At 39.3% G+C, this 13,876-nt stretch overlaps 1 protein-coding gene across 2 annotated transcripts in view; it reads right to left on the reverse strand.

The window, feature by feature from the left end:
* NAA25 (N-alpha-acetyltransferase 25, NatB auxiliary subunit) overlaps positions 1 to 13,876 on the reverse strand; it is an 80,585-nt gene that overhangs the window by 9,662 nt on the left and 57,047 nt on the right. For both annotated transcript variants that reach the window (XM_045456982.1, XM_045456983.1), the window contains 5 exons: positions 12,051 to 12,294; positions 11,542 to 11,665; positions 10,795 to 10,860; positions 2,821 to 2,918; positions 1,640 to 1,750 (listed from right to left, as the gene is read on the reverse strand). In XM_045456982.1, the coding sequence (XP_045312938.1) occupies positions 1,640 to 1,750; positions 2,821 to 2,918; positions 10,795 to 10,860; positions 11,542 to 11,665; positions 12,051 to 12,294 (643 nt within the window). The remainder of the gene's footprint in view (positions 1 to 1,639; positions 1,751 to 2,820; positions 2,919 to 10,794; positions 10,861 to 11,541; positions 11,666 to 12,050; positions 12,295 to 13,876) is intronic.

Consider the following 13,876-nt stretch of genomic DNA (forward strand, 5'->3'; position numbering starts at 1 on the left):
CTCATTCTCATTCTCATTCTCATTCTCTGTCTCTCTCTCTCTCAAAGAAAAACATTAAAAAAAAATTTTTTTTTTTTTATTTTTTTTTTTCAATGTTTATTTATTTTTGGGACAGAGAGAGACAGAGCATGAACGGGGTAGGGGCAGAGACAGAGGGAGACACAGAATCGGAAACAGGCTCCAGGCTCTGAGCCATCAGCCCAGAGCCTGACGCGGGGCTCGAACTCCCGGACCGCGAGATCGTGACCTGGCTGAAGTTGGACGCTTAACCGACTGCGCCACCCAGGCGCCCCTAAAAAATTTTTTTTTAAAGGATGATACTCAAGGGGTGCCTGGGTGGCTCAGTCCGTTGAACATCTGACTCTTGACTTCAGCTCAGGTCATGATCTCATGGTTCACAGGATCGAGCCCATCATTGGACTAGAATTCTCTCTCCCCCTCCCCCGCTTCTGTGTGCTCCCACGCATGCTCACGCTCTCTCGCTCTCTTTCTCTCTCTCCCCCTCTCTCCCTCAAAATAAATATTTAAAAAGCAAACAAAAAAGAATGATATTCAAATAGATGGTGATACTTAAAAATATACATACAAATATACATATGAATGGGTGTGGGACAGCTCTACCAAAAATGCCAACCAATACATGATAAAAGGATTGACAGAATTTTTAAAAATCACCAGTGTGGAACCATAACTTTAATAAATGATTATGCAAGTTAGACTTAACAGATGTTAAAATCAGCAGATGAAAGGCTGGCAGGTAACAGGATATTCACGATCTCAAAGTATTGTCCACGGATGACTTATTAATCACAGGGTGGGAAAGGCACCTTTACAATGAAGAAATCCATAGACACTTCCTTTATCAAATAAGTTCATCTGAGATCACCAATAATGGAACTTAACATGAGTGCCCCCTGACTTAATTTGCTAAAAAGGAAACAGCATCTATATTTAACCTAAACCCAAGGAAACAATAAGCCAAATTCAGACTGTAAGACATTCTACCAAAAACTGAGCTAGACCATTGAACAATAAAGATAAACAAAAGACTAAGGAAGTTGAAAGAAGGGTAAAAAGACATGGTAACTAAAAGCCATGTCAGATACTTAACAGGATCCCAGTATTTTGAAAAGGACTATAATAAAGAACACAATTGGGTAAGTGGGGAAATCTGAATACAGACATTATAACAGGATTGCATCAGTATTAAATGTCTTAGGTATGAAAATTTCCTCAGTACTGTGATTCTGTAGGAGACTGTATCACAGTCTGTACTTTTCTTTTGAACAGTTCAACAAACAGGAGGTTGGGACAGATGACAGAATGAGAGAAAGATAAAGGAGATGTGGCAAATGTGGAAATTAAGACATTTCTAAGTTATAAATAAGCCAAGAAAGAAATCATAATTAAAATCAGAAAATATTTTGGGCGTGGTGTTAACAAGTGTCAAGTAAGGATATCTGAGTGTTATCATGCTGGTCTTTAAGCTTTTCTGTAGGTGTGTAATTTAAAAAAAGAAAAAAAAAGCTTGACAGAGAAAATGAATGTACACAGGATCCTAAGGTCTCCTTCAATATGCAGGAAAACAGTGAAAATTAAAAGCTGCATGCAGCCAAGTTACTGTGTTTTCTGTTATTACCATAATGATGCTGGTTTCTTTTTTCTTCTTTTTCTTTTTCTGTAGATTTAATTTGTATGGTCGCAAGACACTCTCACAGTAACTGGACACCCAAAGGATAATAGAAATAGTCTGAAAGAGGAAAAACCGCAAATTCATCAATAACAGTTCAAAGTTATGGATTAAATAATCCTTGCCAACGGTGCTGTGCAAATCCCTTCAAGGTCTCCTCTAGTTCATTACAGATTACAGTGATCAGATTCATTTCTACAATCACCACACAGACCCAGAAGACCTTCATCTGAATACTGCTCAGAATACTATGATTGCTTCAATCTTTAGCCTTCCTTCTAGCTTTTCCAGCTCTAAACCCATCCTCTACTCTATCCAGCTTCCTTTTAAATTTGTAGCAATTTATTAACATCTTTTTCACTCAAGTGAAAGGTCCAAATTCCTAGGCATGGAAGCCAAAGGTTCTTTACAATATGCCTCTCCTCACCCACTTCCCCAATTAAGATATTACCTCACCTGCAAATCTTAAACTTAAATATAAACAGAAATCTCCCTAGTTGGTCAGTACATTTCTTCTTTGTCGTAACTTAGGTGTTTACACCTATGCTTCTTCTCTGCTACAGAGTGTGCATGTACATATACATGCAGTTATTACTGATTTGTTCAGAGGCTTATACACTTACACTGTGCCAGTTACCAGAACAGACTAGGAGAAGGAAAATAAACGTGACAAAAATAAGATAATGGATTATACGTGTTTGTAATCCTTCTCTTCTCTCTGGTTAAAAAAGAGTTGCTAAATCAGCGCCCAGATTCTCCTTCACAATGCAGAATCTTAGTAATTGGTAATAGCAACAAATTTAAAAAGCTAGTGGAATTAACTTAAAGTACGTAATAGTTAAGTCAAAAAAGAAAACAAACAGAGAACAGACAGATGTGGAGTGAATCTGAGGACTTTTTAAACATTGGTAAAGCAAATTACAAGTTTTATTCATTATCAACAAAACCTTCCTGGTATGCTTGGAAGGAGCGCATTCAAAAAAATGATTTAAACTGCTTTTCAGTTAACAAAAGGTGGGGGCGAGATATTAAATTACAGGTATAAGGTGCCTATTTACCTGTTCATTTTTTAAAAATTAATCCTTCACTCTAAGGAAAATCAAGTTTTTCTGGAAGGGAACAAAACATACCTCAACAAAGAAGACTAGATTCTCTAAAAGAGCAGGATGCGTTTTCAAGTTACCATCTTTAACTTCTAAGAGGTCACCTTTACATTTACTGAAGACATCTGAAAACAAAAATATTTTATTGTTTTATATAGCTTTTGTTTCAATGCTATTTTTTAGAAACACAATATACGCTCTAAGAAAGAATAAGCAAATATAGTAAATATAAAAGCTTAATCCAGAAGCTTTTCTCCCCCACGTGAACCAAACAACCAAGAATATCTATTTTAATCTTTTTTTTTTTTTCTGATTTTATTTTTAAGTAATCTCTATATCCAAGGTGGGGCTCAAACTCACAACCGCAAGATCAAGAGTTGCATGTTCTACCAACTGAGCCAGCAAAGCGCCCCTATTTTAAGCTCTTTAAAAAGCCATGTAACTACTGCTCTGTTGTCTTCAAAATATAAAAAGTGGCCTTATAAAGTATATGTTCTAGAGTCTAAACACCAGCTAGCCTTTCCACAAACAGACCGTTGTCACAATAAAATTAAGACTCCAAGTGAATGATATAGAAGAATGTGTGCCATTATGGACCAAAAGACCAAAGTGCATGGTAGAAATTCACCTTCATAATAAATACTACATTTTATTCTCAGGATCTTGATCTTTTAATTATCATTCTGCATTTGGGCAATAAAATAAAAGACCACTTAGGTTCTTGAAAAGAAAGACCCTCAGATTTAAAATACATATATATGCATGGGGCTCCTTGCTGGCTCAGTGCCAATGAGCTTCCAACTTCTGGTTTCGGCTCAGGTCATCATCTCACAGTTCATGGGTTCCAGCCCCATGGCGGGCTTCACACTCACAGCATGGGAACCTGCTTGGGATTCTTTCTCCCTCTCTCTCTGCCCCTCCCCTCGCTTGTGCACATGCACTCCTCTCTCTCAAAATAAACTAACAATAAAAAGAGATTCCTCTTTTTGTTTTTAAAAAAAAGTAAAGGGGGAGAAGATGGCGGCGTAGGAGGACGCTGGGCTCACCGCATCCTGTGGATCACTTAGATTCCACCCACACCTGCCTAAATAACCCAGAAAACCGCCAGAAGACTAGCAGAACGGATTCTCTGGAGCCAAGTGCAGATGAAAGGACCACGGAAGAGGGTAGGAAGGGCGGCGAGGCGGTGCGCGCTACATGGACTGGCGGGAGGGAGCCGGGGCGGAGGGGCAGCCCGCCAACCAAGCAGAGGCCCCGAGTCTGGCTGGCAAAAGCGGAGGGGCCAGACGGAGTGTGTTCTCACAGCGAGCGAGCGGGACTTAACATCTGGGAGGTTATAAGTTAACAGCTCTGCTCGGAGAGCGGGAGGGCTGGAGGACAATGGGAGGGAGAGTTGTTGAGCCCCGGACAGGACGACAGAGCTCAGCTTGGCGGGGAACAAAGGCGCCTGCCAGCGCCATCTCCCTCGCCCATCCCCCAGCCAAAATCCCAAAGGGAACCGGTTCCTGTCAGGGAACTTGCTTGCACCCTGCAAACACCCAACGCTGTGCTCCTGTGGATCCACCCCTCCGGCGGCAGGGGGTCTGACTCCCTCCCGGTGCCGCAGGGCACCTCCCGAAGCGGATCACCAAAGGATAAGCAAGCTGAGCCTGCCCCTCCCGCCCCCATGCACCTTGCCGATCCACCCCAGCTAATACGCCAGATCTCCAGCACCATAAGCCTGGCAGTGTGCAAGTAGCCCAGACGGGCCACATCACCCCATGGTGAATCCCACCCCTAGGAGAGGGGAAGAGAAGGTACACACCAGTCTGACTGTGGCCCCAGCGGTGGGCTGGGAGCAGACTGCGGCCCGCCCACAACCCAAGTTATTCAAGACAGCACAGGGGAAGTGCCCTGCAGTCCCGCACCACTCCAGGGACTATCCAAAATGACGAAACGGAAGAATTCCCCTCAAAAGAATCTCCAGGAAATAACAACAGCTAACAAACTGATCAAAAAGGATTTAAACAATGTAACAGAAAGTGAATTTAGAATAATAGCCATAAAATTAATCGCTGGGCTTGAAAACAGTATAGAGGACAGCAGAGAATCTATTGCTACAGAGAACAAGGGACTAAGGAACAACCAGGAGGAGCTAAAAAATGCTATAAATGGGCTGCAAAATAAAATGGAAACAACCACGGCTCTGATTGAAGAGGCAGAGGAGAGAATAGGGGAACTAGAAGATAAAATTATGAAAAAGAGGAAGCTGAGAAAAAGAGACATAAAAAAATCCAGGAGTATGAGGGGAAAATTAGAGAACTAAGTGATGCACTAAAGAAAAATAATCGGGCGCCTGGGTGGCTCAGTCAGTTAAGCGTCCGACTTTGGCTCAGGTCATGATCTCACAGTCCGTGAGTTTGAGCCCCACGTCGGGCTCTGTGCTGACAGCTCAGAGCCTGCAGCCCATTTCAGATTCTGTGTCTCCCTCTTTCTCTGCCCCTCCCCTGTTCATACTTTCTCTCTGTCTCAAAAATAAATAAACGTTTAAAAAATTAAAAAAAAAAAGAAAAAGAAAAAGAAAAATAATCTATGCACAATTGGTATTCCAGAGGAGGAAGAGAGAGGGAAAGGTGCTGAAGGTGTACTTGAAGAAATAATAGCTGACAACTTCCCTGATCTGGGGAAGGAAAAAGGCTTTGAAATCCAAGAGGCAGAGAGAACTCCCTTCAGAGGTAACTTGAATCGATCTTCTGCACGACATATCATAGTGAAACTGGCAAAATACAAGGATAAAGAGAAAATTCTGAAAGCAGCTATCTGAAAGGGATAAACGTGCTCTAACATATAAAGGGACACCTATAAGACTCGTGACGGATCTCTCTACTGAAACTTGGCAGGCCAGAAAGGAATGGCAGGAAATCTTCAATGTGATGAACAGAAAAAAATATGCAGCCGAGAATCCTTTAGCCAGCAAGTCTGTCATTTAGAATAGAAGGAGAGATAAAGGTGTTCCCAAACAAACAAAAACTGAAGGAATTCGTCACCACTAAACCAGCCCTACAAGAGATCCTAAGGGGGATCCTGTGAGACAAAGTACCAGAGACATTGCTACAAGCATGAAACCTACAGACATCACAATGACTCTAAACCCATATCTTTCTATAATAACACTGAATGTAAATGGACTAAATGTGCCAACCAAAAGACATAGGGTATCAGAATGGATAAAAAAACAAGACCCATCTATTTGCTGTCTACAAGAGACTCATTTTAGACCTGAGGACACCTTCAGATGAAAGTGAGGGGATGGACAACTATTTGTCATGCTACTGGAAGTCAAAAGAAAGCTGGAGTAGCCATACTTATATCAGACAAACTAGACTTTAAATTAAAGGCTGTAATAAGAAATGAAGAAGGGTATTATATAATAATTACAGGGTCTATCCATCAGGAAGAGCTAACAATTATAAATGTCTATGCGCCGAATACAGGAGACCCCAAATATATAAAACAATTGCTCACAAACATAAGCAACCTTATTGATAAGAATGTGGTAATCGCAGGGGACTTTAACACTCTATTTACAGAAATGGATAGACCATCTAGACACACGGTCAATAAAGAAACAAGGGCCCTGAATGATACATTGGATCAGATGGACTTGACAGATATATTTAGAACTCTGCATCCCAAAGCAACAGAATATACTTTCTTCTTGAGTGCACATGGAACATTCTCCAAGATAGATTACATACAGGGTCACAAAACAGCCCTTCATAAGTATACAAGAATTGAGATCATACCATGCATACTTTCAGACCACAATGCTATGAAGCTTCAAATCAACCACAGGAAAAAGTCTGGAAAACCTCCAAAAGCATGGAGGTTAAAAAACACCCTACTAAAGAATGAATGGGTCAACCAGGTAATTAGAGAAGAAATTTAAAAATATATGGGAACAAACGAAAATGAAAATACAACAATCCAAATGCTCTGGGATGCAGCGAAGGCAGTCCTGAGAGGGAAATACACTGCAATCCCGGCCTATCTCAAGAAACAAGAAAAATCCCCAATATAAAATCTAACAGCACACCTAAAGGAAATAGAACCAGAACAGCAAAGACAGCCTAAACCCAGCAGAAGAAGAGAAATAATAAAGATCAGAGCAGAAATAAACAATATAGAATCTAAAAAAACTGTAGAGCAGATCAATGAAACCAAGAGTTGGTTTTTTGAAAAAATAAACAAAACTGATAAACCTCTAGCCAGGCTTCTCAAAAAGAAAAGAGATGACCCAAATAGATAAAATCATAAATGAAAATGGAATTGTTACAACCAATCCCTCAGAAATACAAGCAATTATCAGGGAATACTATGAAAAATTATATGCCAACAAACTGGACAACCTGGAAGAAATGGACAAATTCCTCAACACCCACACACTTCCAAAACTCAATCAGGAGGAAATAGAAAGCTTGAACAGACCCATAACCAGCAAGGAAATTGAATCGGTTATCAAAAATCTCCCAACAAATAAGAGTCCAGGACCAGATGGCTTCCCAGGGGAGTTCTACCAGACGTTTAAAACAGAGATAATACCTATCCTTCTCAAGCTATTCCAAAAAAATAGAAAGGGAAGGAAAACTTCCAGACTCATCCTATGAAGCCAGTATTACTTTGATTCCTAAACCAGACAGAGACCCAGTAAAAAAGAGAACTACAGGCCAATATCCCTGATGAATATGGATGCAAAAATTCTCAATAAGATACTAGCAAAACGAATTCAACAGCATATAAAAAGAATTATTCACCATGATCAAGTGGGATTCATTCCTGGGCTGCAGGGCTGGTTCAACATTCGCAATCAATCAATGTGATACATCACATTAACAAAAGAAAAGATAAGAACCATATGATCCTGTCAATCGATGCAGAAAAAGCATGTGACAAAATTCAGCATCCTTTCTTAATAAAAATCCTCGAGAAAGTCAGGATAGAAGGAACATACTTAAACATCATAAAAGCCATTTATGAAAAGCCCACAGCTAACATCATCCTCAATGGGGAAAAACTGAAAGCTTTTTCCCTGAGATCAGGAACACGACAGGGATGTCCACTCTCACCGCTGTTGTTTAACATAGTGTTGGAAGTGCTAGCATCAGCAATCAGACAACAAAAGGAAATCAAAGGCATCAAAATCGGCAAAGATGAAGTTAAGCTTTCACTTTTTGCAGATGACATGGTATTATACATGGAAAATCAGATAGACTCCACCAAAAGTCTGCTAGAACTGATACGTGAATTTAGCAAAGTTGCAGGATACAAAATCAATGTACAGAAATCAGTTGCATTCTTATACACTAATAATGAAGCAACAGAAAGACAAATGAAGAAACTGATCCCATTCACAATTGCACCAAGAAGCATAAAATACCTAGGGATAAATCTAACCAAAGATGTAAAAGATCTGTATGCCGAAAACTATAGAAAGCTTATGAAGGAAACTGAAGAAGACAAAGAAATGGAAAAACATTCCGTGCTCATGGATTGGAAGAATAAATATTGTTAAAATGTCAATACTACCCAAAGCTATCTACACATTCAATGCAATCCCAATCAAAATTGCACCAGCAGTCTTCTCGAAGCTAGAACAAGCAATCCTAAAATTCATATGGAACCACAAAAGGCCCCGAATAGCCAAAGTAATTTTGAAAAAGACCAAAGCAGGAGGCATCACAATCCCAGACTTTAGCCTCTACCACAAAACTGTAATCATCAAGACAGTATGGTATTGGCACAAAAACAGACACATAGACCAATGGAATAGAATAGAAACCCCAGAACTAGACCCACAAACGTATGGCCAACTAATCTTTGACAAAGCCGGAAAGAATATCCAATGCTAAAAAGACAGTCTCTTTAACAAATGGTGCTGGGAGAACTGGACAGCAACATGCAGAAGGCTGAAACTAGACCACTTTCTCACACCATTCACAAAAATAAACTCAAAATGGATAAAGGACCTGAATGTGAGACAGGAAACCATCAAAACCCTAGAGGAGAAAGCAGGAAAAGACCTCTCTGACCTCAGCCGTAGCCATTTCTTACTTGACACATCCCCAAAGGCAAGGGAATTAAAAGCAAAAATGAACTACTGGGACCTCATGAAGATAAAAAGCTTCTGCACAGCAAAGGAAACAATCAACAAAACTAAAAGGCAACCAACGGAATGGGAAAAGATATTTGCAAATGACATATCGGACAAAGGGCTAGTATCCAAAAATCTATAAAGAGCTCACCAAACTCCACACACGAAAAACAAATCCAGTGAAGAAATGGGCAGAAAACACGAATAGACACTTCTCTAAAGAAGACATCCGGATGGCCAACAGGCACATGAAAAGATGCTCAACGTCGCTCCTTATCAGGGAAATACAAATCAAAACCACACTCAGATACCACCTCACGCCAGTCACAGTGGCCCAAATGAACAAATCAGGAGACTATAGATGCTGGAGAGGATGTGGAGAAACGGGAACCCTCTTGCACTGTTGGTGGGAATGCAAATTGGTGCAGCTGCTCTGGAAAACAGTGTGGAGGTTCCTCAGAAAATTAAAAATAGACCTACCCTATGAACCCAGCAGTAGCACTGCTAGGAATTTACCCAAGGGATACAGGAGTACTGATGCATAGGGGCACTTGTACCCCAATGTTTATAGCAGCACTCTCAACAATAGCCAAATTATGGAAAGAGCCTAAATGTCCATCAGCTGATGAATGGATAAAGAAATTGTGGTTTAAATGCACAATGGAGTACTACGTGGCAATGAGAAAGAATGAAATATGGCCCTTTGTAGCAACGTGGATGGAACTGGAGAGTGTGATGCTAAGTGAAATAAGCCATACAGAGAAAGACAGATACCATATGTTTTCACTCTTATGTGGATCCTGAGAAACTTTAACAGAAACCCATGGGGAAGGGGAAGGAAAAAAAAAAAAAGAGGTTAGAGTGGGAGAGAGCCAAAGCATAAGAGACTCTTAAAAACTGAGAACTGAGGGTTGATGGGGGGTGGGAGGGAGGGGAGGTTGGGTGATGGGCATTGAGGAGGGCACCTTTTGGGATGAGCGCTCAGTGTTGTATGGAAACCATTTTGACAATAAATTTCATATATTGAAAAAATAAAAATAAAAAATAAAAAAAGTTTTTTTAAATTGCATATATGTATCCTTTTCACCAACAATTCCATTTCTAGGAATTTAATCCCAAAGAAATACTCAAATAAGTACCCAAACATTTATGTCCCAAGATGTTCATTTCAGCACTGTTATAAATACAGTTATATGGGGCGCCTAGGTGGCTCTCTCAGTTAAGCGTCCAACTCGATTTGGACTCAGGTCATGATCTCATGGTTGTGAGATCAAGCCCCTCATCGGGCTCCACACTGAGTGTGGAGCCTGCTTGGGATTCTTTCCCTCTCCTCCTGCCCCTCCCTGGGTCATGCTCTCTCTCTCAAAATAAATAAACATTAAAAAAAAATAGTTATAAATAACTCAAACTTAGTACACTGATATAATACTGTGGAATATTATATGCAACTGACATGGTTAAGTGTCCAAGACAACAGAAAATTAAAATCAGAAAAGCATGTATTATACCTTTTCATATGTTAAATAAAAATCACTAGTATGTATTTCCACATACACATGGATGACTGTTTAGGGGGCATCTAGCTAGGAGTATCAATTCCAAAGTGTTACTTACCTTGTAAGTAACAGTGCTTACTTCTCTGGGGAAATGAGGCTGGGAAAGGGAGAAAGACCACTTGTGTACTGTTTCATAATAGGTTATCTATTACTTTTATAGTCGAAACTTTTTAAAATTAAAAACAAGTCTTTCAAAATACTGTAAGTATGCATTATTATTTTCAAGTTATTATTTGCAACTCTTGCAAGTTTCTACTAAAAAATGAGTGTCAGACAATATGATAAAACATGGAAATCCACAATCAGAATGCTTACCTTTTAATTGTTCTAGTAAAGTCTTAAGACTATTCTCTACTCGCTCCTGGATCTCCACTGTATCCTCTAAACAGAAAAGAAAAAAAAAAAAAGAAAAAGAAAAACTTTCAATTCATTTTGCTAGGAAGAAAAAAGCAAGATCAACACCTATAAGCAACTCATGGGCAAGGACATTTTCTTTTCTCTTAAGACTCATAGGCCTCAAATTCTATTACTGAGAGACAAAGAAAAAGATGAAGAAAAGGAAAAATAGAAGAAAGGCATTAATTATCTTTCTGTCAAGAGCAATACCTCAAATTGTCTAGGAAGAATTAAAATCTATGTGCTTCAAATACTCTCAAATACTTGTAGACAGAATCTACAAAATTTATAATTGGCCAGGGGTGTGGGGGGTGGGGAGGGGGGAATCTATGGAATATGCCTGATTCTCACTGGGTTAAGGAAAAAACTTTTCTCCACAAAGCTTAGTAAAGAATTCAATCTGAAATCCAACAATATTTCAACAAATTAAGGATTTCTTCAACTTTTGGACCTAACAAGTGATTTGAAAGAGGAAAAGGACTTAAATTTCTAAGACATTACTGTTACCTATGAATGTACCTTGTTGGATATTAAACCAGATATTTCCAGAATAGATTCTACCTCCTCCCAATCTGTCTAAATATGTGAGGTTATAAATATTTTGTTACATTTACTAGGTTTTCAATGGCAAAGACCTAGTAAATACTCGCAAAAATGTATACTTACCTAAACCACTGGTGTCCAGCTCATAAATATCACTAACAAGATAAAAAGAACTGGTCTGACACTGAGAACAGCCAGAACTGAAGAATCCACCCATTCTAGTGGGTACAGGACCAAGGAAAGGATACTGGAAAAAAGGGAGGGAAAGTAATGTCCTTTAAATCCACCTAAATTTATATAAAACAAGAAAACGGGACTACAACTACTAGATAAAGTCTATCTCAGTGATTAAGTTGCAAACCACTTATCATCAAACTAATCACTAAGTCATTACAGTGAAAACAGAAGCTCTGCATTAATTTGTTGATAGCTATTACAAATTTACCATCACAAATGAAGCTATTTTGTTTTTCCTCATTATCCAGTTTGGACAGTGAGGAAGCCTCTGCAATTCAAGTGTCATAAATACTGGAACAAAATACTGTTCTCTACTATCCCCCCAACCCAAATTCCTATTTATTAAAAAGACAGTCATAGATTATTGTAGATTTGATGGTAAATACTGTCGATACCTGAATTTCTTTCTCAATAAATCGCTTTCCTGTCTCCATAGCCACCTCCAGCTGTTGAAGGAGTAAACGAAAAATATCAATCCGGGAGGACACGCCATTTTCAGTGGTCTTTTCTGAGTTCCTTGGCTCCACAGGATGATTAAGACTTGGAAGTCCACTGATCAGCCTCAATGTTAAGGAACGGATTCTTAACCACATGGTCTCCTCCTCCAAGGAAAGTTTCTTATGTTCTTCAGAAACATCCCTTAAAAAGAAATATCCCCAACCCATCCATTTTAGTTAATGTGTTGCCATCTTTCAAAGTTCACATTCATCAATCACAATGCCTTTGAACGCTGCCAGCATTTGTCTACTAACTGAATGATCTCAGACAAACCCAAATCACCCAAGTCTCCATTTCAGCATCGATAAAATGGGAGCGGTAACCTACCTAACAGGTCATTTTTTCCCCTTAAGGGAGACTTCTAATAACAACAAAATATGTATCACATATTTGAAATTCAAATGACAGAAAACTGAAAAATAAAAGGGAAATGTGCCCTGATAACCAAACACCTGCAATATTAACAAACTTGGTATGGGGCACCTGGGTGGCTCAGTCAGTTAAGCATCTGACTTTGGTTCAGGTCATGATCTCATGGTTTGTGAGTTCCAGCTCTGCATCAGGCTCTGTGCTGTCAGCACAGAACAGGCTTCAGATCCTCTGTTCACCCCCCTTTCCACCCTCCCCTCTCTCTGCCCCTCCCTGCTTGCACTCCCTCAAAAATAAATAAAAATATTAAAAAAAAAAAAGCTTGGTATGCATCCTTTCAGACTCCTACAACACAGATGTTATGTATACAACTGCAACTAAAAATATTTATATAATTTAACACATTTTAAATAAGATGGGTTCACAATACTTATACTATTTTGCAAACTGTATCTTTTTCTTTCTTTTCTGCAGAAAAGAATTAACCCAGCAAACCTGAGGTTATTGTCTTTAGAAGGGCCAACTTACAAGGCTGACCTGTAGCTGGTATCTAGGAACTTGGCACTCCAACCATTCCCTAAATGGTAAGAGCGGCTCACTGTGCCTAAACTGTTTGTACAAACCATATGGTCTATGGTGAACACCTACTTTCCTTCTGGGAGTCTGGAATATTGGCACGTACTACACAGAGGGTGCCTACATAACCAGCTAGTAAAAATCTTGGGCACCAAATCTCAAATGGGCTTCTCTGAGCAGAAACACTGCACATGCATCATTGCATTTTTCACTGCTAAAGAAAGGAGCACACTTGATATGTCTCCTCACAGGAGAGAGACAGCATTGGAAGTCTGTGCATGGAGTTTTCCAGATTCTGTGTCTTTTTCCCTTGCTAATCCTGTCATGTATCCTTCTGTTATAATAAACCTTAGCTGTGATGACAACCAAAAGTGGAATCTTATGAATCCTAGCAAAAATACATTTACTGTAAATGTATTTTCTCCTCATGATTTTCTTTATATTTTCTTTCTCTAGCTTACTTTATTGTAAAAACACAGTATATGATACACATGACAGACAAAATATGTGTTGCTCAATTGTTTGTGTTATTGGTAAGGCTTTCGGTCAATAGTAAGCTATTAGTAGTTAAGTTTCTGGGGAGTTAAAAGTTAACACATGGATTTTTGACTGTGTAAGGGGGTCAGTGCCCCAACCCTGCACTGTTAAAGGGTCAACTGTATAGAGAACTACCTCATATACATAACTCTGCATGCTTTTGCACTTACTTCCTTAGGTTGTACTTTCCTAGAAGTAGATCTGCTAAATTAAATGGGATATGGAATTTTCAATCTTTTTT

The sequence above is a fragment of the Leopardus geoffroyi genome, chromosome D3 (genome assembly GCF_018350155.1).
Source record: "Leopardus geoffroyi isolate Oge1 chromosome D3, O.geoffroyi_Oge1_pat1.0, whole genome shotgun sequence".
Classification (NCBI taxonomy): domain Eukaryota; kingdom Metazoa; phylum Chordata; class Mammalia; order Carnivora; family Felidae; genus Leopardus; species Leopardus geoffroyi.